Source organism: Ovis canadensis, chromosome 24 (assembly GCF_042477335.2).
Source record: "Ovis canadensis isolate MfBH-ARS-UI-01 breed Bighorn chromosome 24, ARS-UI_OviCan_v2, whole genome shotgun sequence".
NCBI lineage: Eukaryota > Metazoa > Chordata > Mammalia > Artiodactyla > Bovidae > Ovis > Ovis canadensis.
The window spans coordinates 37,989,854-38,012,715 of NC_091268.1; the positions used below are offsets into that span (position 1 = coordinate 37,989,854).

A 22,862-nucleotide genomic window follows, 5' to 3' on the forward strand; every position below is an offset into this window, starting at 1 on the left:
AGGTTTTCCAGCAGTTATAACCTGCAGGTCCACTCTCCTTTTTATAGTGGTCATATAAATAAAATCCCAATTCTTACATTTAATCAAATTTTTGATAAGCACAAAAGTTTCTGTTTATCCTTTAGAGATGTCTAATTCTGTAGACATCCAGAGAGAATTGGAGGTCATTTTCAAACTTTATTTTTTTAGTTTATCCTTGTATCTTTAGCCACTGCAGGAGATGCAAGAGACATGAGTTTGATCCCTCAGTCGGGAAGATCCTCTGGAGGAGGAAATTGCAACCCGCTCCATTATTCTTGACTGGAAAATTCCATGGACAGAGGAGACTGGAGGGTTACAGTCCAAGGGGTCACAAAGAGTCAGATATGACTGTGTGCACATGAAAATAAGTTTTTTTACCCTTTCTAAATATAAAATTATATCTTCTATTAAATATGCTTTGAAGGTGCTATAATGTAATTCTGATGTTCTGGGAACACTACGAAGTGTGACTAAATACAGAGTGTGACTAAACTTGTTGGAACTCTTGAGTGAAATCAGGGCAGGTAGGCTCAAGGCCCAGGGTGGTTTTCTGGGGTTAAAAAAACATTGACATTTGTGTATGCTTGTTGGGATATTGAACTTGGTTCTTTGATTTCTGATTTTTCACATATTCTTTTTTGGGGGGGCCATACCATGGCCTATGATATCTTAGTTGCCTAAACAGGGATCAAACCCAGGCTCCTGGCAGTGGAAGCACAGTGTCCTAACCACTGGACTACCAGGGAATTCCCTAGTTTTTTGCAGATTCTTGATTGAGGGAGTTATCACATAAATGTTACTAAACTTTAGGTCTCAGAGTCAATATTTTTAGTTTGTCTGTGAGAAATAATAAGCTATCTTAAAAAGTTCTGTTTGAGTAGAGGCAAGACAATAGTGATGACTTGAAAAATACTGGAACATTTGCACGATTCTTGCTAGCCTTTCTGTAGCTGTTTCTAAGTAAGTGTGTTGTGATCCGTTTGTGATTTGATAGCAGATTCTCAGCTTAGCTGACCTAACCTGAGACTCATATCCCCTAGACTTTTACTGTATGTGTCTAAGGTCAAGTGTGATTAAACAGATGACAGTTTGGCGTGGTCCTTCCTTTGAACACTAGTAATATTGGATTGGCCAAAGAGTCTGTTGGATATTTCCGTAACATCTGATAGAAAAACTTTTTAGCCAGCCCAGTATCTGTTGTGTCTGTATGAGTGTCTGTGTTTTAGTGGTAAATGAGCTACTTGCCTCATCTTTCTTTTTCCCATCTTCTGCAGACTGAAACCTCTCCTATCAAAACCTATTTTAGACTTGCATTCAGAGGACACCCTTCAAATGGGCAAGTATCCATAACCTGAGTCGTACAGCCTGGGCTGTAGGACCATGTCAGCTCTTTTTTCCCCTTTTCTTTTTAAAGATCGAATGTGAGTTAGTGTGTGTGTGTGTGTGCGTGTGCGTGTGCGTGTGCGTGCGCGCACACTTACATCTATCCTTCTGTTGCTACAATGTTCTCTTCCACCACTGTTACCAGGAAGAAATTTAAAATGATTTTTGGTACGATTTGGGCTTCCCTGATGGCTCAGTTGGTAAAGAATCTGCCTGCAATGGAGGGGACCCCAGTTTGATTCCTGGGTTGGGAAGATCCCCTGGAGAAGGAAATGGCTACCCACTCCAGTATTCTGGCCTAGAGAACTCCATGGACTGTATGTATAGTCCATGGGGTCGTAAAGAGTCGGACATGACTGAGCAACTTTCACTCACTTGGTATGACTCATCTTAGACGTCCATAGGTCCCCAATCCTAAATCTTTTTTTTTAAAGAGAATTTAAATTAGTTGTCAGCGTTTCAAAAACAGGAGGTTTTTCATGAAAGTCTTGATTTCCAGTTTTGCTTGGAAATATCAGATCTTGGGAAACATCAGACCCTGACTCCTGCGCGGTGGTCACTGGGCAGCAGCTGCCTTGGTAAGACGGCCGTGTCCCCCCAGCTCTGACCCCACCACCCGCTCTCGCCTCACACTGGACCTGCTTCCTGGTTTATGTCTCCTGCTTGGCCCCTGCCTTCATTTTTCCCCTCAATTTTTTTTTTAATTTGTATATTTGGCTACACCGGGTCTTAGTCACAGCACTCAGGATGTTCCATCTTTCTGCAGCATGCAGGATCTTTTTAGTTGTGGCATGTGGGATCTGGTTCCCTGAAGAGGGATTAAACCTGGGCCTCTTACATTAGGAGTGTGGAGTCTTAGCCACTGGGCCTCCAGGGAAGTCCCTTCCTCTAGGTTTTAAGTATGAATGCTTGCAAACAACACTTCCCTCATTTCTAAAGCCTCTCAAATTATAGTAAAACTCTTCCAGAATGTTCCGTCATTCTCAATCTGTATCTGATAGAGACGTTGAAGGGCCTTATTAAAAATTCAGGTCAGAAAATGTGCTTAGAGAGGATGGCCTTCTCAGATGGGTGATGTAGATAGCACAACAAATGTCAGATAACTAGGTATGCCTTCTCTTTCACACAACCACAGTGCCTTAGACACCGACTAGTGATCAGATTACTAAGAAAGTTTCCACAGAAAATAATATCTCCCCCGTCCTCTGTTTCCCTTATACAGATTATAAGTAGGAATTGTTCAAGCTTTGTCATTTGCTGGCCGATTTGCTTTCTCCACACTTTGCCTATCATAATTTTCTATATGTTTGGTTAATATTTGAGTCAGAACAGTTATCTGTAGTGAACTGTCTACTACTTTGCTGGAACTTTGATCCATCAGTTTAGAAACATTCAAAGGAGAGAGGACCTTCCATAATCCTTCCTCTTATCCAAGATAACCAGTGTTCTGAGTATTTTCTCCTATAGATGAATAGTGTACCCAGAGAAAGGTGAATATACATATAATAAAGTACACACATAAATATAATCCAGTGCCTGGTACATAAAAGGTTCAGTAGATTTTTCTTGAATGAATGTCTAAACACATTGAATAAATATCTTGTCGTTTAACATGTATTTGTTGAATGAATGATCTATGCTTTTATATATGAATATAGGTTTATATGTAATTTTAATAAAATAAATAATTTATACATACTGTTTTGTGTGTGTAAATTGCTCTTTTCATGTCCTGCTAAATCATGACTGTCTTTTCATGTCAGTGTGTATAATCCTTCCTTATTATTTCTAATGGCTTTATAGCCATTTCCTCTGTGTGGAAATTCCATTTTATTTAATCTAGTCCCTACTGATGGTCCCTGATAGCTCAGTTGGTAAAGAATCCGCCTGCAATGTAGGAGACCCAGGTTCAGTTCCTGGGTTGGAAAGATCTGCGGGAGAAGGGATGGGCTACCCACTCCAGTATTCTTGGGCTTCCCTGTGGTTCAGTTGGTAAAGAATCCACCTGCAATGTGGGAGACCTGGGTTCTATCCCTGGATTGGGAAGATCCCCTGGAGAAGGGAAAGGCTACCCATTCCAATATTCTGGCCTGGAGAATTCCATGGACTGTCCATGGGGTCACAAAGAGTTCGACACCACTGAGTGACTTTCACTTTCACTGATGGTCATTTAGATTGCTGCCTTTTTATGTTTCTATATTCAACAGTGCTGTAGAAGACACATGTATATGTGCATATTTACAGGAATTGCCAGGTTGAAGGATTGTGCATTGTGAATTTTAATAGCTACTACCAGGATGATCTTCAGAATTCTTTTTATTAATTTATGTGTTCATTAAGAGTAGATGAGGATACTCTTTCTCTAGATCTTCACTAATGCTGGATATTTTCATATGTTAAATATTTTAGAATATTGGTAGAAATTTGCCAGTCTGATTAGCTGAAATGATGTCCTATTGTTTTAAAATTTTATATAACTTTGATTGCTATGAGTTATCTTTCTTTCATTAGCCTTTGGGAATTTCTTTGTAAATTTCCTTTGCCCAATTTTTTATTCAGTTGCAATGTTTCCTTTTTTTTTTCCAGTTTATGGGAACACTTAAAAGATAGTTCTTTGATAAATGCCTTTTGTCAGTTTTTTTTTAATTGCAGATTTTTTTTCTTATTCTTGTTTGTTTTCTTAACTCTGTGTCTTAATGTGGGTAAGTTTTCCAGTCTTTATAGTTGTTGTCTTTCTAGTCTTTTATAGTTGTTGATGTTGCCATTGTATTGAGAAAAGAGAAAATGAATAAAAAATAAAAATTAAAATGCAAATGAAAATCTGAGAAAAGTGATAGGTGATAATAAAAGTAACAAAAATATAAAAATTATCCTTTTCTTCAAACTGGTGGGTCTGTCATTTTAAGAATCACCACTGTCTATCAGTAAGAAAGAGTGTTGACAAATTAAACAGATACATTAACAACTGTTAGATGCATCCTGATTTCAGACGTGTTAAAAAAAATATGCATCTTAGAATTAATGATAGATGTTTTCTTAAGCTGAAGTATTCATAGGGTAATAAATTAAAAGTATATAAATGGATACACAATGAAAAGTAAATCAGGATGAGTTCTTAAAAAGTAAATTAGGTTCTATGACTTTTCTGCTTAAATCTTCCCAGAGCTGAAATCCACATGGTTAATTGGTCAAATGGATGGCTCCTCATTTTATTTTCAAACACAGTAACTAGGATCTCGCCCCACTCCCCTCCTGCTATCCTCTCTGTGCCAAGCTCGCTCTCATCTTCAAACCTTTTTTTTCCCTCTCCCTTTGGTCTGGAACTCTTTTGCCCTAATTTTGCTTGATGGGCTGCATGTCGTCACGTACGCCTCATTTCAGCTCCATGTCTCATTTCAGCTGCCACATCATACTCTTCTCTTGTTGTTCAGTTGCTCAGTTGTGTCCAACTCTTTGCAGCCCCATGAACTGCAGCACACCAGGCTCCATTATCTCTTGGAGTTTGCTCAAATTTATGTCCATTGAATCAGTAATGCCATCTAACTGTCTCATCCTCTGTCACCCCCTTCTCGTCCTGCCCTCAATCTTTCCCAGCGTTGGGGTCTTTTCCAATGATTCATCTCTTCACATCAGGTGGCCAAAGCACTGGAGCTTCAGCTTCAGCATCAGTCTTTCCAATGAATATTCAGGCCTGATTTCCTTGAGGATTGACTGGTTTGATCTCCTTACACAGCCATAGCTTTGACTATATGGACCTTTGTTGGCAAAGTGATGTCTCTCCTTTGCAATACACTATCTAGATTGACCATCCTCTTTTCTTCATAGCGGTTAATACTCTGATGTTACCTTGATTCTTCATTTGGTCTATGACTCAGTGTCCCCCTCTCTGAGGGGATAAGCCTCGTGAGAGCAGGGACCCTTCCTGTCTCATTTATCACTGTATCCCCAGCACCCAAAACAGTGCCTGGGACACAGAGATTGTTAATGGAATAAACATGTACCTGAAGGCTTGAATGAACGAACATTTTATGTTTTTGTAATCCATCTCAACTCCTGTGTGGAACTGGATGAGTTTAAAATAAAAAGGGCAGCCCAATCAAAGCATTTCCAAATATCAGGCATTTCAACTGAACCCTAAGAAGGAGAAACTCTAGGGAGAATGTTTTCTCAGTCAAGGCAAGTGCAGGCAAAGGAGGAGCGTGCAAGGATGCTGAAAGCCCAGTGTGACTGAACCTCACAGTGGGGTGGTGTGATGAAGCCATCAGGGACTGCATCACCTCGGATCTTGTAGGCCAGGTCAAGAAATCGGGACTCTGCTCTAAGGGAAGTGGGATCCTGTTCCCAGAAGACCACCTCCATCTTTGTAATGCTCTCCACACTTGCCCAGTGTTCATCTTCCCTGCTAGATCACAGGCCCCATGCGGGCAGGACAGTATCTCCCTGTTCATTCGCTTATTCCCAAAACTCAGTGCCCCGGCCATAGTGAGAGCTCAATAAGTGTTACCAGGTGGACTGATGGACAGACTGACCAGCAAAACTTCTGTGTGGTCCAGAAATCCACTTGAAGCTGAATCCATTTTACGACATGCCCCACCCCCCTGCCTTTTTTAAACTGAAGTGTTCTCGAAAATCTGTAGACCTAAAAACACCTTGCAGTCCTAATAATGCGTCTGTCCTTGAAGATGTACAATGAATGAGATCGATGGGCCTCACTCCAGCTTAATAGCTGACATAGGAACCCATCTCTCTTGAAATGCTGACTTGGAGGTGATGGAAGAGATCATGACTCGTATGCACTGTGGATTCTCTGTGTGTGTGTGTTTACCCTGTTGCATCATGTAAATCTTACATTTCTTCATGCCTTTTGCAGAAAGAAAGTGAAAGTGAAGTCACTCAGTCGTGTCCGACTCTTTGCGAGGCCATAGACTGTAGCCCACCAGGCTCCTCCGTCCATGGGATTCTCCAGGCAAGAGTACTGGAGTGGGTTGCCATTTCCTTCTCCAAGGGATCTTGCTGACCCAAGGATTGAATCCAGGTCTCCTGCATTGCAGGCAGACGCTTTAACCTCTGAGCCACCAGGGAAACCTATCCTTTTGTAGGCATGAGCTTAATGAGGCAGATAATTAAAGCCTGTGTGAGCTTTTGCTCTGAAACAAACCACTGGAAAGCACATGGCTTAAAATAACAACTGTCTGTTTAGCTCACCATCCTGCAGCTTGCCAGTTTGGGCTGGGTTCATCTGGGTTGGGGACTTCCTGGTGGCTCAGATGGTAAAGAATCCATCTGCATTGTAGGAGATCTGGGTTTGATCTCTGGGTCGGGAAGATCCCTCAGAGAAGGGAATGGCTACCCACTCCAGTATTCTTGGACGGAGGAGTCTGGTTGGCTACAGTCCATAGGGTTGCAAAGACTTGGACACGACTGAGCGACTAACACTTTTCATCTGGGTGGATCTTCTCAGCACCTACCTAGATTTAATCATCTGTGTCTGGTCTTCACAGAAGACCTCCGTGACATCCCAGGCATTAGGTCAGGCAAGGAGTCCCTACTTTCCTTGGATCACAGCGCCCTAAGCGCCTCAGTAAACTTTTCATAGTGACCCTAGGTTACAAAACATATCAACAATTCTGTTTATTAATAAGTTTAGGCTGAAGCATTGTAAGCATTTATACTCTAACAGCTTCTTGATCATTTGGAGAAAAAAGACGCATACAGTTTAAGAGCAAATGCTCTTTTAATTTCCTTCTTAAATAACCACAGTTACTTCCAATGGGATACGTGCTCCTGTCAGGCACGTCATGACCTTACCTGGGAGCAGCTGGGAGACCACCACCTGTTCCTCTTGCAACATTGCAAGTGATGTTTGAGCAGTAGTGGCGTGTTTGTTTGTTTGTTTGTTTGTTTTTTTAATCACAGAGGTCAACTTTGCAGAGATAGGGTGTCATTAAAAGTGAGTGCACAGAAGTCTCAAGTGGACACTGTGACTGCTTGGATTGGTGGTTTGCTGTGTCTGATCCATGTGGAGGGTTTCTGTGTTTCCCTCAAAAATTTATTAAAACATCTTGCTCTGCCAAGTTGGTTGTGCTGTCCCAGGGCACCTCAGGGCACACAGTTAGGAAACCATGGAGCTTGCACTTTAAAAAAAATTACTATTATTTTTGGTTGCACTGGGTCTTTGTTGTGGTGCATGGACTCTGTTGCTCCGTGTAGGCTTTTCCTCATCGCAGCAAGCGGGGGCTGCTCTCATTGGGGTGTTCATTGCAGTGGATTCTCTTGTTGTAGCTTGCAGGCTCTAGAGCACAGGCTTCCATAGTTGTGGCACATAGATTTAGTTGCCCTGCGCCATGTGGGATCTTAGTTCCCAGTCCAGGGATCAAACCCATGTCCCCTGCACTGGTAGGTGGGTTCTTAACCACTGAACCACCATGGAAGTCCTGGAGCTCACACTTTTACATCACCCTTAATGTTCGATATAGCCACATGAGGTTGCCCTTGTTTGAATTAATTTTATGTTTAAAGAGGCGTGAGTGGTATGTCATGTGACTGGGAACTGGCAGAATAGAACTTTGCTCTTAGGGTTGTTTTGACTCCAAAGCCCGTTCCTCTGCTGATGCAATCCAGAGAATTTTCATCTTGGGAACCATATCCTGTTCCCAAGCTACAGCATGTTAAGTTTCCCTATCTGGGAATAATTAGAACTATTCAAGGATTTTTTTTAAACTTCAACATCAACTAATGATCTTCGAATTTTTGTGTGTAAGTCTAGCACAGGATTTCTCAACCTCAGTCCTCCTAACATCTGGGGCTGGATAATTCCCTGTAGGGGGGCTGTCCCACACATTGTATAATGTTTTAGCATCGTCCCTGATCTCTACCTACTAGATGCCTCTAACATCCCCCAGTTGTGACAACCAAAAATGTCTCCAGACACCACCCAGTGTTCCCTAGGGACAAAGTTGAAGCTGCTGCTTGAATGAAATGATGACCAAGCCTGAGGAATAGGATTTTTATACTTGTCTTGCCATTCTGGCCTGGTATTAATTTGTTCTTAATTTTTTAAAAAAAACCATGTCATGGTGTTATGTCTTCAGGACTTCTCCCTCTTAAATCCTCTTAGAAGTCAGTCTTGTAATGATTGATCACAGAGAGAGCTACTGGTAGCAATTTAAGGTTCTAAATCAACGTTAATTTGCTTTCCAGAATTGGGTGGGTACTAGCTATTCCTTTAGAAAGTTGTTCTTAGGTGAATATCACACAAAATGCTTTGAAGTCCCCTTCTGTTTTTCTCTTCGGAAGTAGAATATAGAAATAAAAGAAAGGATTCCGAATCTCATTTTGGTGAGAAGGTCTTTTTCTTATCTGTTTTCAGAAACATTCTAACGGCACCAAGGTTTTTCTGTTGTTTTTTTGGTCTCTTGCCACTGTTAGATTTTCTAAAAATGGTGCATTTTCCTAGAATAGTAATGTGCGCTGTCACATCTGGCTCTTTTGTGACCCCATGGAGGGTAGCCTGCCAGGCTCCCCTGTCCATGGTATTTTCCAGGCAAGAATACTGGGGTGGATTGCCATTTCCTTCCCCTGGGGGCCTTCCTGACGCAGGGATTGAACCCAAGTCTCTTCAGTCTCCTGCATTAGCAGGTGAAGTCTTTACCACTGTGCCACCTAGGAAGTCCCAGAATAGTATACCTCCCTTGAAACTTACCCTGGGCCTGTATCTTGTTTCTGTTTCTTGTGAAATGAGGGTCAGGCATTCTTCAAGGGCAGATAACAGACTTTCTGTTTCTGCACAGGTTGAGTAGCCCCTGACTTTTGAGGATCATGACAGGTGTGGCATTTGTGTGATTTAGCGCATCAGATTATATTGTTGATGATATCTTGGGGTCATTGTGTCTAGGGCTTCCCAGGTAGTATGCCAGCTTACCTGGGAACACAGCCGGGCCACTGCTGGGTGCACGCTAGGTCATTGCCCTTTGCAACTCTGCCATGCCTTACGCTCAATTTTTAAGAGTAATCATGACCATGTGCAGTTCCTGTACCTCTAGATCCACATCTCTTACCAGGACGGGTCTCTTGTGAGTTGCATGGTCCGAAGGAACCACATGCTTCAACATTCTTGGCCTCTCTTTCTTTGTGGTCAGGGATGGAAAACCTCAGCTTTAATATCTGTGTTGTCAGAAGGCACACTGGCATTTGAGAGTCATTGCTTGTTTTCACAGCAGGGCAAGCACGTGCCTTCACTTCCTTTATATTATTTTCTGGACTTGGATGTTGCAGTGCCCGGGACTGACTCTGGGTCTCCTGGCTTTGTCCTTGAGTGGTTTCCTGACATCTAGCAGGTTCCTAGAAGGTATTTCTTGTTAGCTTATGGGATGTGGCCAAGTGTATTTGAACTAGCTCAGCAGAGTTCTCAGGAAAGTAAGGGAAAACCAGTTCACGTGCTGCTTCCTTCCTCACGCTTTTTTTGCTGTGGGTTCTCGGAGAGAACTGAGTTCTCAGCAGTAATGCAGGGTGGCTGTCGAATGTCCCAGCTCCTTCCATGGTTTGTACCTTTGAGGAAGTTGAGCAAACAGTGCTTGGAGTAAATAAGCAATTTAATTTCTTTTTTATTCTAATCTATCTTTAAAAATGGAAAGTTTAAATTGAAAAGAATTTCAGGGCTACACAAAAATAATGTGACTAGATTGATGAATCTCCATGTTCAGTTCAGTTCAGTTCAGTCGCTCAGTTGTGTCCGATTCTTTGCGACCCCATGAATCGCAGCACACCAGGCCTCCCTGTCCATCACCATCTCCCGGAGTTCACTCAGACTCACGTCCATCGAGTCCGTGATGCCATCCAGCCATCTCATCCTCGGTCGTCCCCTTCTCCTCCTGCCCCCAATCCCTCCCAGCATCAGAGTCTTTTCCAATGAGTCAACTCTTCGCATGAGGTGGCCAAAGAACTGAGCTTCAGCTTTAGCATCATTCCTTCCAAAGAAATCCCAGGGCTGATCTCCTTCAGAATGGACTGGTTGGATCACCTTGAAGTCCAAGGGACTCTTAAGAGTCTTCTCCAACACCACAGTTCAAAAGCATCAATTCTTCGGCGCTCAGACTTCTTCACAGTCCAACTCTCACATCCATACATGACCATAGGAAAAACCATAGCCTTGACTAGACAGATCTTAGTTGGCAAAGTAATGTCTCTGCATTTGAATGTGCTATCTAGGTTGGTCATAACTTTTCTTCCAAGGAGTAAGCGTCTTTTAATTTCATGGCTGCAGCCACCATCTGCAGTGATTTTGGAACCCCCCAAAATAAAGTCTGATACTGTTTCCACTGTTTCCCCATCTATTTCCCATGAAGTGATGGGACCGGATGCCATGATCTTTGTTTTCTGAGTGTTGAGCTTTAAGCCAACTTTTTCGCTCTCCTCTTTCACTTTCATCAACAGGCTTTTTAGTTCCTCCTCACTTTCTGCCATAAGGGTGGTGTCATCTGCATATCTGAGGTTATTGATATTTCTCCCGGCAATCTTGATTCCATCTTGTGTTTCTTCCAGTCCAGCGTTTCTCATGATGTACTCTGCATATAAGTTAAATAAGCAGGGTGACAGTATACAGCCTTGATGTACTCCTTTTCCTATTTGGAACCAGTCTGTTCCATGTCCAGTTCTAACTGTTGCCTCTTGACCTGCATATAGGTTTCTCAAGAGGCAGGTCAAGTGGTCTGGTATTCCCATCTGTTTCAGAATTTTCCACAGTTTATTGTGATCCACACAGTCAAAGGCTTTGGCATAGTCAATAAAGCAGAAATAGATGTTTTTCTGGAACTCTCTTGCTTTTTTCATGATCCAGCGGATGTTGGCAATTTGATCTCTGATCTCCATGTACCATTGCCTAATTTCATTTCATCTACCTTTGGTTCTAAAAGTGTAGTCCCATGGGACTTCCCTGGTGGTCCAGTGGCTAAGACCCCATGCTTCCAATGCAGGGGGCCTGGATTTGATCCCTGGTCAGGGACCTAGATCCCACCTGCTGCAACTAAGACCAGGTGCAGCCACTTAAATGAATATTGAAAAAATAAATAAAAGTCCAGCCCCATACTAACAGCATTAACACAATCTGGAAACTTGCTAGAAATATGGATTTCTATTTTCAAAAAGACCCTGATGCTGGGAAGGATTGAAGCCAAGAAGAAAAGGTGGCAGAGGCAGAGGATGAGATGGTTAGATGGCATTACCGACTCAATGGACATGAATTTGAGCAAATTCTGGGAAATAATGAAGGATAGGGAAGGTTGGCATGCTGTAGTCCATGGGGTCACAAAGGGTCAGATACAACTTAGTGACTGAATAACTAACATTTTGAAAAAATATAAATCAGAAACTCAGGGAGTAGAGCCTGATCAGCTGTTTCAACAAGTCCTCTGGATGATTCTAATTTCTGCCAAAGCTTGAGAATCACAATATATACCATTTCATCCAACCTCTGTTGGAATATCTTAAAGGGAGTATTATGTTACCTGCTTCCTGAGAAACCTGTATGTGGGTCAAGAAGCAAAAGTTGTTACGTGGAACAACAGACTGGTTCAAAATTGAGAAAGAAGTATGACAAGGCTGTGTATCATCACTTTGTTTATTTAACTTACATGCAGAGTACATCATGCGAGATCCCTGGCTGGATGAATCACAAACTGGAATCAAGATTGCTGGGAGAAATATCAACAGACTCAAATATGCAGATGATGCCGTTTTAATGGCAGAAAGTGAAGAGGAACTAAAGAGCCTTTTAATGAGGGTGAAAGAAGAGAGTGAAAAAGTTGGCTTAAAACTCAACATTCAGAAAACTAAGACCATGGCATCTGTTCCCATCGCTTCATCACAAATAGAAGGGGAAAAAGTGGAAGCAGTGACAAATTTTATTTTCTTGGGTTCCAAAATCACTGCAGATGGTGGTTAAAAGACAGTCTTTGGAAGGAAAGCTATGACAAACCTAGACATCATATTAAAAAGCAAAGACATCACTTTACCAGTAAAGGTCTGTATAGTGAAAGCTATGGTTTTTCCAGCAGTTATGTACAGATGTGAGAGTTGGACCACAAAGAAAGCTGAGTGCCAAAGAATTAATGCTTTTGAACTGTGGTGCTGGAGAAGACTCTTGAAGACTCTTGTCTCCTTTGGACAAGGAGATCAAGCTAGTCAGTCCTCAAGGAAATTAACCCTGAATATTCATTGGAAGGACTGATGCTGAAGCTGGAGCGCCAGTACTTTGGCCACCTGATGTGGAGAGCTGACTTATTCGAAAAGACCCTGATGCTGGAAAGGATTGAAGGCAAAAGGAGAAGAGGGTGGCAGAAGATGAGATGGTTAGATAGCCTCACCGATTCAACGGACATGAATTTGAGCAAACTCCGTCCAGGAGGTAGTGAAGGACAGGGAAGCCTGTCATGCTGCTGTCCATGGGCTTGCAGAGTCAGACACAACTTAGCAACTGAACAACAAAATATTATTTTATCTGTAAATTCTTTAGTACAAGAACTGTTTTCTTTTAAATGTAATACCTTGCAAATTGACAAAACATTTTGAGAGCAATTAGTACCAATATTGAAATAGACTTCCTCTTTGATCTCCTGATTCTGCTCATCATAACCAGCATAACTGGGCAAGTCCTTTGTAATATGTATATAAGGATATTCATTGCAATGCCTCAGATGAAATAAATTTGGAAGTACTGCCTAATACTGAGTGATTGGCTAAGTAAGTTGTTTTATCTGCTCAGTGAAGCACTGTGAAATCACTACAGAGAACGTTGTCCCTCGTACTGTTGTTGTTTTCCACCTTTGATTTTATACTGGAATATAGCCGATTAACAATGTTACGATAGTTTCAGGTGAACAGCAAAGGGACTCAGCCATACATATACATGTAACCATTCTCCCCCAGACTCCTCTCCTATCCAGGCTGCCACATAACATTGAACTGAGTTCCATGTGCTGTATAGTATGTGATTATTGGTTGTCCATTTTAAATATAGCAGTGTGAATATGTCCATCCCAAACTCCCCAACTATCCCTTCCCCCATCTTCCCCCCCAGCAACCATAAGTTCATTCTCTAAGCCTGTGAGTCTCTTCCTGTTTTGTAAGTAAGTTCATTTGTTCCTGATACAAAATAGGGAAAGCTTTCAGAACAAGTACTGGGTGGTCCCATTTTCTTTTATTGTGCAAGGTGTATGTGTGTGTGTGTATTTGAGGGGGGAGAAAGGGAGGGGGGGATGTGTCTGAGTTGTGTATATGAATTTAAGCAGATAGAATAAGGGATAGAATGTTATACATTAAAACACTAATAGTTATCTTTGAAAGGTATGATTTTCATTAATTTTCACTTCCTGATTTTTTTCCCCCATAATGAGCATGCATCTTTATAGTGGAGAAAAACAGTACATTACTTTCGTTTTGAAAAATCCACATCCATTGAAGTTACAATCTCTTCCTGATCAGTTTCTGTTGAAATTACCATCTCTTCTTGCATTTGCAGATGGGCACATGCTGGATTCAACAAGATATGCCATCATTGGAGCAGATCTCCGAGATATAGCTGACCTGGAAGAGAAGTTAAAGAAATGTAACATGAGTACACAGTGAGGTTTTTTTCTAACTCTTACGTTTGTGATTTCGTGCTAATTGGGGATAAGGCCAGTTGGAAGTACAGCGCAATTACATATACCATTTTGTCCTCTGTAACCTTTATCATTTCATTGCTATTTAGAGTAGTTTTCTGAAGTTTTTTAAGAAGCAGTGTTCCCTAAGTCTGTTTTCCCATGAGAATCGCTTGTATCGCTTTTGTAAAATACTGATTCCTAATATCATAAGTTTGAGGGAAGATAATTGTATGCATAAAAACATATAATTGTAACATATAAAGTAAGGATTCACATCCAGGGTATAAAAGAATAGCTACTATTTTTTTTTTTAAGTCTAGTGGGAAAATGGGCAAAGAATAGATGACCAGACAGCTCAGAGGAAACTGGGTATGATCTTGAAATGGTATTGAACTTCAGTAGTAATCAGATGAAATTCTATTTTACTACCACCAGGTTGGCAGAAAGGTAGAAGTCTGACAGTATCAAGTGTTGACATGGATACTGGGGGAAAGGACTGGTCATATACCACTGGTAGAAGTGATTTTGGTATGACATTGCAAGGAGCAATCTGGAATTTAGTAAAATTGCTGGTATCGTGTGATATTGCAGTTCCATGTTTGGGTGTATCTCTCCTGAGAAGGTTTACATGTTTGTACAAGGAGGATGTTCAGTGCGGCTTTCAGTTTTAGTAGCAGAAAACTGGAAACAACTGACATGTCCATCAGGAGCAGAATGGATGAATGATGCGTAAAATGCATGACTTTGGAGAGAGCTCAAAAGTTTAATGTTGAGTTTTTAAAAACTAGATGGCAGAGTTATATGCAGAGTGTGATACCAAATGTCTAAAATCAACTCCTCCGCCCAAATACTGTATTTTTGTGATTACGTGTATACATCAAGGAAGTGTTTTTAAAAAGTGTTTTTAAAACCAGAAGGGTGCACACCGGATTCTTTTTTTGTTGTTGTTTGTTTTTTTTTTTTTTTTTTAGTTTTTTATTTTTTAAATTTTAAAATCTTTAATTCTTACATGCATTCCCAAACATGAACCCCCCTCCCACCTCCCTCCCCATAACATCTTTCTGGGTCATCCCCATGCACCAGCCCCAAGCATGCTGCATCCTGCGTCAGACATAGTCTGGGGATTCAATTCACATGATAGTATACATGTTAGAATGTCATTCTCCCAAATCATCCCACCCTCTCCCTCTCCCTCTGAGTCCAAAAGTCCGTTATACACATCTGTGTCTCTTTCCCTGTCTTGCATACAGGGTCGTCATTGCCATCTTCCTAAATTCCATATATATGTGTTAGTATACTGTATTGGTGTTTTTCTTTCTGGCTTACTTCACTCTGTATAATCGGCTCCAGTTTCATCCATCTCATCAGAACTGATTCAAATGAATTCTTTTTAACGGCTGAGTAATACTCCATTGTGTATATGTACCACAGCTTTCTTATCCATTCATCTGCTGATGGACATCTAGGTTGTTTCCATGTCCTGGCTATTATAAACAGTGCTGCGATGAACATTGGGGTACATGTGTCTCTTTCAATTCTGGTTTCCTTGGTGTGTATGCCCAGCAGTGGGATTGCTGGGTCATAAGGTAGTTCTATTTGCAATTTTTTAAGGAATCTCCATACTGTTCTCCATAGTGGCTGTACTAGTTTGCATTCCCACCAACAGTGTAGGAGGGTTCCCTTTTCTCCACACCCTCTCCAGCATTTATTGCTTGCAGATTTTTGGATCGCAGCCATTCTGACTGGTGTGAAGTGGTACCTCATTGTGGTTTTGATTTGCATTTCTCTAATAATGAGTGATGTTGAGCATCTTTTCATGTGTTTGTTAGCCATCCGTATGTCTTCTTTGGAGAAATGTCTATTTAGTTCTTTGGCCCATTTTTTGATTGGGTCATTTATTTTTCTGGAGTTGAGCTGCATAAGTTGCTTGTATATTTTTGAGATTAGTTGTTTGTCAGTTGCTTCATTTGCTATTATTTTCTCCCATTCAGAAGGCTGTCTTTTCACCTTGCTTATATTTTCCTTTGTTGTGCAGAAGCTTTTAATTTTAATTAGATCCCATTTGTTTATTTTTGCTTTTATTTCCAGAATTCTGGGAGGTGGATCATAGAGGATCCTGCTGTGATTTATGTCGGAGAGTGTTTTGCCTATGTTCTCCTCTAGGAGTTTTATAGTTTCTGATCTTACATTTAGATCTTTAATCCATTTTGAGTTTATTTTTGTGTGCGCACACCGGATTCTTGAGTGTGGGTACCTTTGGGAGGAAGAAGAGGGCAGTGGGAGGTGTGGTTTTAGCACAGTGATGCTGGTCAAGTGGATAAAGAGCTAGTGGGAGGAAAAGGCATGTCTGCTTGGTCTGCCGTAGGTGAGGATAACACTTTCCAGGATATTTGAGGTGAAAGACTCAAGGGAGAGGTTTGGAAGGAAGGGACAGGAAAGAGAAAGTTATTTTAAAAAAATAAATTGAAGGCGAGGAATCAGCGGCAAACAATGAAAAATGAGCAATGAGGGAAATCATTGGGGGACAGGGAAGGGAGGAAGAGGAGCATGGACTGAGTTAACTCGCCTTTGAGGGAAGAGAAACCACCCCCCACCCCCCAATCTTCTGAGAGGGGAAGAGGAGGGTAAGGACAGATTCAAATACAGATAAGCTTTGGGCGATGGAGGGTGAGGGGAGTGTAGAGGGTGGAAGGGTGATCTTCCTGACGCATGGGCTTGGCGATGGCTGCCGTCTCAGCGTACTGAAGCTCTTGCTCACATTTCTTCTGGAATCATCAACTAGGTTGTCATTCACAGGACTGACGTCCCCACCAGCCCAAATGTCAAAATGGGCTTTGTCACTCCAGCTTTACTGTCTGAATCTGTCTCACTTGTGTGTTCAGAAGTAAGGTCCATACATTGCCAAGAGTATGTATACTTCTTTTTTCCTTTGGGGAGACCCTCACACGGTTCACAAATTGCAGAATATGATGTGTTTTCTTAAATTTATTTTTTTAACTGAAGTATAGTTGATAAACAGTGTTGTGTTAGTTTTTGCTGTGCAGCACAGTGACTCAGCTGTACACACATTTACATTCTTATTTATATTTTTTTGCATTATGATTTATCCCAGGATACTGAGTATAGTCCCTGTGCTGTACAGTGGCACCTTGCTGAGTATCCATTCTATATATACTGGTTTATGTCTGCTAATCCCACACTCGCGGTCCATTCCTCCTTCGCCCCCTGTACCCTTGGCAGCCGCAGGTTTGATCTCTGTGTCTGTGAGCCTGCTTCTGATGCGTAGATAGGTCCATTTGTGCCATGGCTTAAGTTCCACGTGTAAGTGATGTCATATGGTGTTTGTCTTTCTCTTCAGACTTGCTTCGCTTCGTATGATAATCTCTGGTTGCATCGGTCCTGATGCAGATGTCGCTGTTTCATTCTTTTCTATGGCTGAGTAGTATTTTATTGTGTATACACCACATCTTCATCCGTTCCTCCGCTGGTGGACATTTAGGTTGCTTCCACATCTTGGCTGTTGTGAATAGTGGTGCTTTGACCATAGGAGTGCCTGTATCTTTTTGAATTGTAGTTTTGTCCAGATAGATGTCTAGGAGGGGGACTGCTGGATCATATGGTAATTCTATTTTTAGTTTTCTGAGGAACCTCCATACTGTTTTCCATAGTGGGTGCACCAACTTATGTTCCTACCAAGAGTGCAGGAGGGCTCCCTTTTCTCCATACCCCTCCAGCACTTGTTATTGGTAGACTTTTGAGTGAGTAGGAGGTGATACCTCATTGTAGTTTTGATTTTCATTTCTCTAATGATTAGCCAGTACTTTGGCCACCTCATGCGAAGAGTTGACTCATTGGAAAAGACTCTGATGCTGGGAAGGATTGGGGGCAGGAGGAGAAGGGGATGACCAAAGGTGAGATGGCTGGATGGCATCACGGACTCGATGGACGTGAGTCTGAGTGAACTCCAGGAGATGGTGATGGACAGGGAGGCCTGGCGTGCTGCGATTCATGGGGTCGCAAAGAGTCGGACACGACTGAGTGACTGAACTGAACTGAACTGAATAATTGGCAATGCTGAGCAAGTGGTGTGTATTCTTTTAACAGAAGGAAACACCCTTGACTTTGAAGGGTGTGTTGCTGGATTTCTTGGGAGCATGTGGGTTCGGGGAGGTCAGCAGGAGATTAGTTAAAGCTGATGCCAGTGGCTTGGAGCCCGCTCAGGATGAAGAGAGCACAAGTCTTGGGATCTCACCCTGGATCCCTATTTTACTTATGCTTGTTGTTATTGGTGTTCAGTCACCCAGTCCAGTCTGACACTTTGCACCCCCATGGACTGTAGCACGCAAGGCCTCTCTGTCCCTCACCATCTCCTGAAGTTTGCCCAAGGTCATGTCCATTGCAACGGTGATGCCATCCAGCCATCTCATCCTCTGACACCCTCTTCTTCTTCCCTCAATCTTTCCCAGCATCAGGGACTTTTCCAGTGAGTCAGCTGTTTGCATCAGATGACCAAAATACTGGAATTTCAGCTTCAGCATCAGTCCTTCCAACAAATATTCAGGGTTGATTTCCCTTAAGATTGGTGTGATCTCCTTGTTCAGGGGACTTCCAGAAGTTTTTTCTAGCTTCCACTTATGATTATACAGTGGAAATGATGAAAAGATTCAAGGGATTAGATCTGATAGACAGAATGCCTGAAGAACTATGGTCGGAGGCTCATGACCTTGTACAGGAGTCAGTGATCAAGACTATCCCCAAGAAAAAGAAATCCAAAAAGGCAAAATGGTTGTCTGAGAAGGCCTTGCAAATAACTGAGAAAAGAAGAGAAGCTAAAGGCAAAGGAGAAAAGGAAAGATACATCCATTTGAATGCAGAGTTCCAAAGAATAGCAGGAAGAAATAAGAAAGCCTTCCTCAGTGATCAATGCAAAGAAATAGAGGAAATCAATTGAATGGAAAAGACTAGAGATCTCTTCAAGGAAATTAGAGATACCAGGGGAACATTTCATGCAAAGATGGGTACAATAAAGGACAGAAATGGTATGAACCTAACAGAAGCAGAAGATATTAAGAAGAGGTGGCAAGAATACACAGAACTGTACAAAGAAGATCTTCACGACCAGATAATCATGATGGTGTGATCACTCACCTAGAGCCAGACATCCTGGAATGCAAAATCAAGTGGGGCTTAGGAGGCATGACTACAAACAAAGCTAGTGGAGGTGATGGAATTCCAGTGGAGCTGTTTCAAATCCTGAAAGATGATGCTGTGAAAGTGCTGCACTCAATATGCCAGCAAGTTTGGAAAACTCAGCAGTGGCCACAGGACTGGAAAAGGTCAGTTTTCATTCCAATCCCAAAGAAAGGCAATGCCAAAGAATGCTCAAACTACTGCACAATTGTACTCATTTCACATGCTAGTAAAGTAATGCTCAAAATTCTCCAAGCCAGGCTTCAACAGTATGTGAACTGTGAACTTCCAGATGTTCAAGCTGGTTTTAGAAAAGGCAGAGGAACCAGAGATCAAATTGCCAACATCTGTTGGATCAGCAAAAGAGCAAGGGAGTTCCAAAAAAACATCTACTTCTGCTTTATTGACTGTGCCAAAGCCTTTGACTATGTGGATCACAACAAATTGTGGAAAATTGTTAAAGAAATGGAATACCAGGCCACCTTACCTGCCTCTTGAGAGATCTGTATGCAGGTCAGGAAGTAACAGTTAGAACTGGACATGGAACAACAGACTGGTTCTAAATCGGGAAAGGAGTATGTCAAGGCTGTATATTGTCACCCTGCTTATTTAACTTTTATGCAGAGTACATCATGAGAAACGCTGGGCTAGATGAAGCACAAGCTGGAATCATGATTGCCAGGAGAAATATCAATGGCCTCAGATCTGCAAATGACAGCACCCTTATGGCAGAAAGTGAAGAAGAACTAAAGAGCCTCTTGATGAAAGGGAAAGAGGAGAGTCAAAAAGTTGGCTTAAAGCTCAACATTCAGAAAACTAAGATCATGGCATCTGGTCCTATCACTGCATGTCAAATAGATGGGGAAACAATGGAAACAGTGAGAGATTTTATTTTGGGAGGCTCCAAAATCACTGCAGATGGTGACTGCAGCCATGAAATTAAAAGACACTTACTCCTTAGAAGAAAAGCTATGACCAACCTAGACAGCACATTAAAAAGTAGAGACATTACTTTGCCAGCAAAGGTCCATCTAGTCAAAGTTATGGTTTTTTCCAGTAGTCATGTATGGATGTGAGAGTTGAACCATAAGGAAAACTGAGCACCAAAGAATTGATGCTTTTGTACTGTGGTGTTGGAGAAGACTCTTGAGTGTCCCTTGGACTGCAAGGAGATCCAACCAGTCCATCCTAAAGGAAATCAGTCATGACTATTCATTGGAAGGACTGGTGCTGAAGCTGAAATCCCAATATTTTGGCCACCTGATGTGAAGAACTGACTCATTTGAAAAGACCTTGATGCTGGGAAAGATTGAAGACAGGAGGAGAAGGGAACGACAGACCATGAGATGGTTGGATAACATCACTGATTCAATGGACATGAGTTTTGAGTAAGCTGCGAGAGTTGGTGACGGACAGGGAAGCCTGGCGTGCTGCAGTCTGTGGGGTTGCAAATAGTCAGACATGACTGAGCGACTGAACTGAACTGAACCGAACAGTTTGAAGGCATCAGTTCTTTGGCATTCCACCTTCTTTACAGTCCAACTCTCACAACCATTTGTGACTACTGGGAAGGCCATAGCTTTAACTGTACAGACCTTTATCAGCTGAGTAATGTCTCTGCTTTTCAACACACTGTCTAGGTTTGTCATAACTTTCCTGCCAAGAAGCTTACTTCTGCTTACTAGTCGTTTAATAGAGGGCAGGGTTTTGGGGTTTTGTTTCTTTAATCTCTTTGAGCCTTAGTGTCTTCGTTTATGAACTGTGATAAAAATTATTTCACACGATGGTTTTGAAGATCAGGTAGCACATGTGAAAACAGCTGAGCAGAAGTTGGCACATATTAGGCCCCTGAGTCAGCTGCATCTGACTCTGAGTACCGCTGCAGCTGTATAGCCAGCTGTTTGGAAAATGTGCTGGTAGGTCATGGAAGTAATTGTGTATAAATCGGACCAGATCTTCATAGGAAGTTTGCCTCACTTTGGAGATGTACGAAATAGATGAAAACAAATTGGTGTGACAAGTATTCAGATTACATATTCTCCCCTGTGGCTTCATTTGTGTCTCTCTTTTCCTTTATGGGCTGTCTTCTCTGCTTTTCTTTCAGTTATATTTTGAAAAGTGTTAATCCTCTTTCTAATGTTGCTAATGGCTACCTTTTACAAAATATATGTAAATATGTTTAACTTCATTTTTTAAATGATTCAAGTTTACAAAGAAGTTGCAAAAATGATACAAAAAATTCCCAAATAGCCTTCTTTAACCTGGCCTGGACTTAGCTGGGTGGTTCGTCTGCTAGGGGCCAGGTTTAGCTCATGTACTTTGGGGTTCATTCATGTGTGGAGAACAGATTGGTCAGTGGAGCTGTGTCATTCTCAACCACAGGACCTCGCCTCCTAGGGCAAGCTAGCTTGGGTTCATTTCCATAGTGGTTTCAGGTGTCCAAGTACAGCAAGAGAGCAAGTGCCAGCGTCCAGGTCATTTCTAAGCTTCTGGTGGTATCATGTTTGTTGCTATTCCAAAGCAAGTTATACGACTTGACCAGATTCCAGGGGGAGGGAAATAAACTCTGCCTCCTGAGTGGGAGACTCTTCCTGCACCATGCCACAGTGTGGATGTACAGTTAGGAAGAACCTGTAGCCATTTTTATAGTCTGCATTTTCAACTGCAAGACAAAAATGATTGCTGATCACTCACCTTTTTGCATTGTAAAACTTAGAGTCGTGTGACATTGACCGAAAGCACTGGGGTATGAACTACAATGTGAGTGCATTTAGAGAGTCCCATCTGGATGAAAACATCTTTATGTGCCTTTTTTTTCTTCCCTTAAGATTGCCAACCCTGCTGATAGCTGAATGTGTGCTGGTGTACATGACTCCGGAGCAGTCTGCAAACCTCCTCAAGTGGGCCGCCAACAGTTTTGAGGCTGCCATGTTCATAAACTACGAACAGGTAAGAGGAAGCTCAAGAAATCCACGTTCTGTGCAGGACTCCAGGGGTGGCTTTCTCTCTCTTGAGCCCCCTTGGAATACGCTTTCCCTTATTATTTTCCTTCTGCTTCTGTAACTCCTTTGTTAATCAGTTCCAGCAAACCTAGTATTCTTTTCCTTTCTTGAGGTTTATTTATTTAATTTTTTTTGGTTGAACTGGGTCTTCGTTGCTGCCTATGGGCTTTCTCTGGTAGCAGCCAGCAGGGGCTACTCTCTAGTTACGGTTCCAGGGCTTATTGTGGTGGCTTCTCTTGCTGCGGAGCACGGGCTCGAGAGCGAGGGCACAGTAGTCGTGGCACGTGGGCTCAGTTGCCAGGCGGCATGTGGGATCTTCCCGGGCTAGGGATTGAATCGGTGTCTCTTGCATTCCAGGGTGGATTCCTAACGACTGCCCTAAGCCTAGTATTTTTGAGTTCCTGACTGCCTGCAAACTTTTATCTAGAGTTTCTGGAACTTCCATCTTGGCCTTTAAGAAAGTTGTTTACTATAAAGTCATAGATCTTGATGGAGGGAATTTTTGCTGTCATCAGGGTAGGGGTAGCTAACTCACATGCCATACGTTGTGAAGTAGTGGGGCCTGTGGTGACCTGGGACACCCACGTCCCATTTCACGGATGCCCGCTTTTCAGTGCCAGTCAGTTGT

General features: G+C 42.1%; 1 protein-coding gene across 1 annotated transcript in view; it reads left to right on the forward strand.

Moving 5' to 3' along the window:
- LCMT1 (leucine carboxyl methyltransferase 1) overlaps positions 1-22,862 on the forward strand; it is a 68,865-nt gene that overhangs the window by 36,273 nt on the left and 9,730 nt on the right. The window contains exons 5-7 of the mRNA XM_069570384.1: positions 1,296-1,357; positions 13,919-14,021; positions 22,061-22,181. Coding sequence (XP_069426485.1) covers positions 1,296-1,357; positions 13,919-14,021; positions 22,061-22,181 — 286 coding nt within the window. The remainder of the gene's footprint in view (positions 1-1,295; positions 1,358-13,918; positions 14,022-22,060; positions 22,182-22,862) is intronic.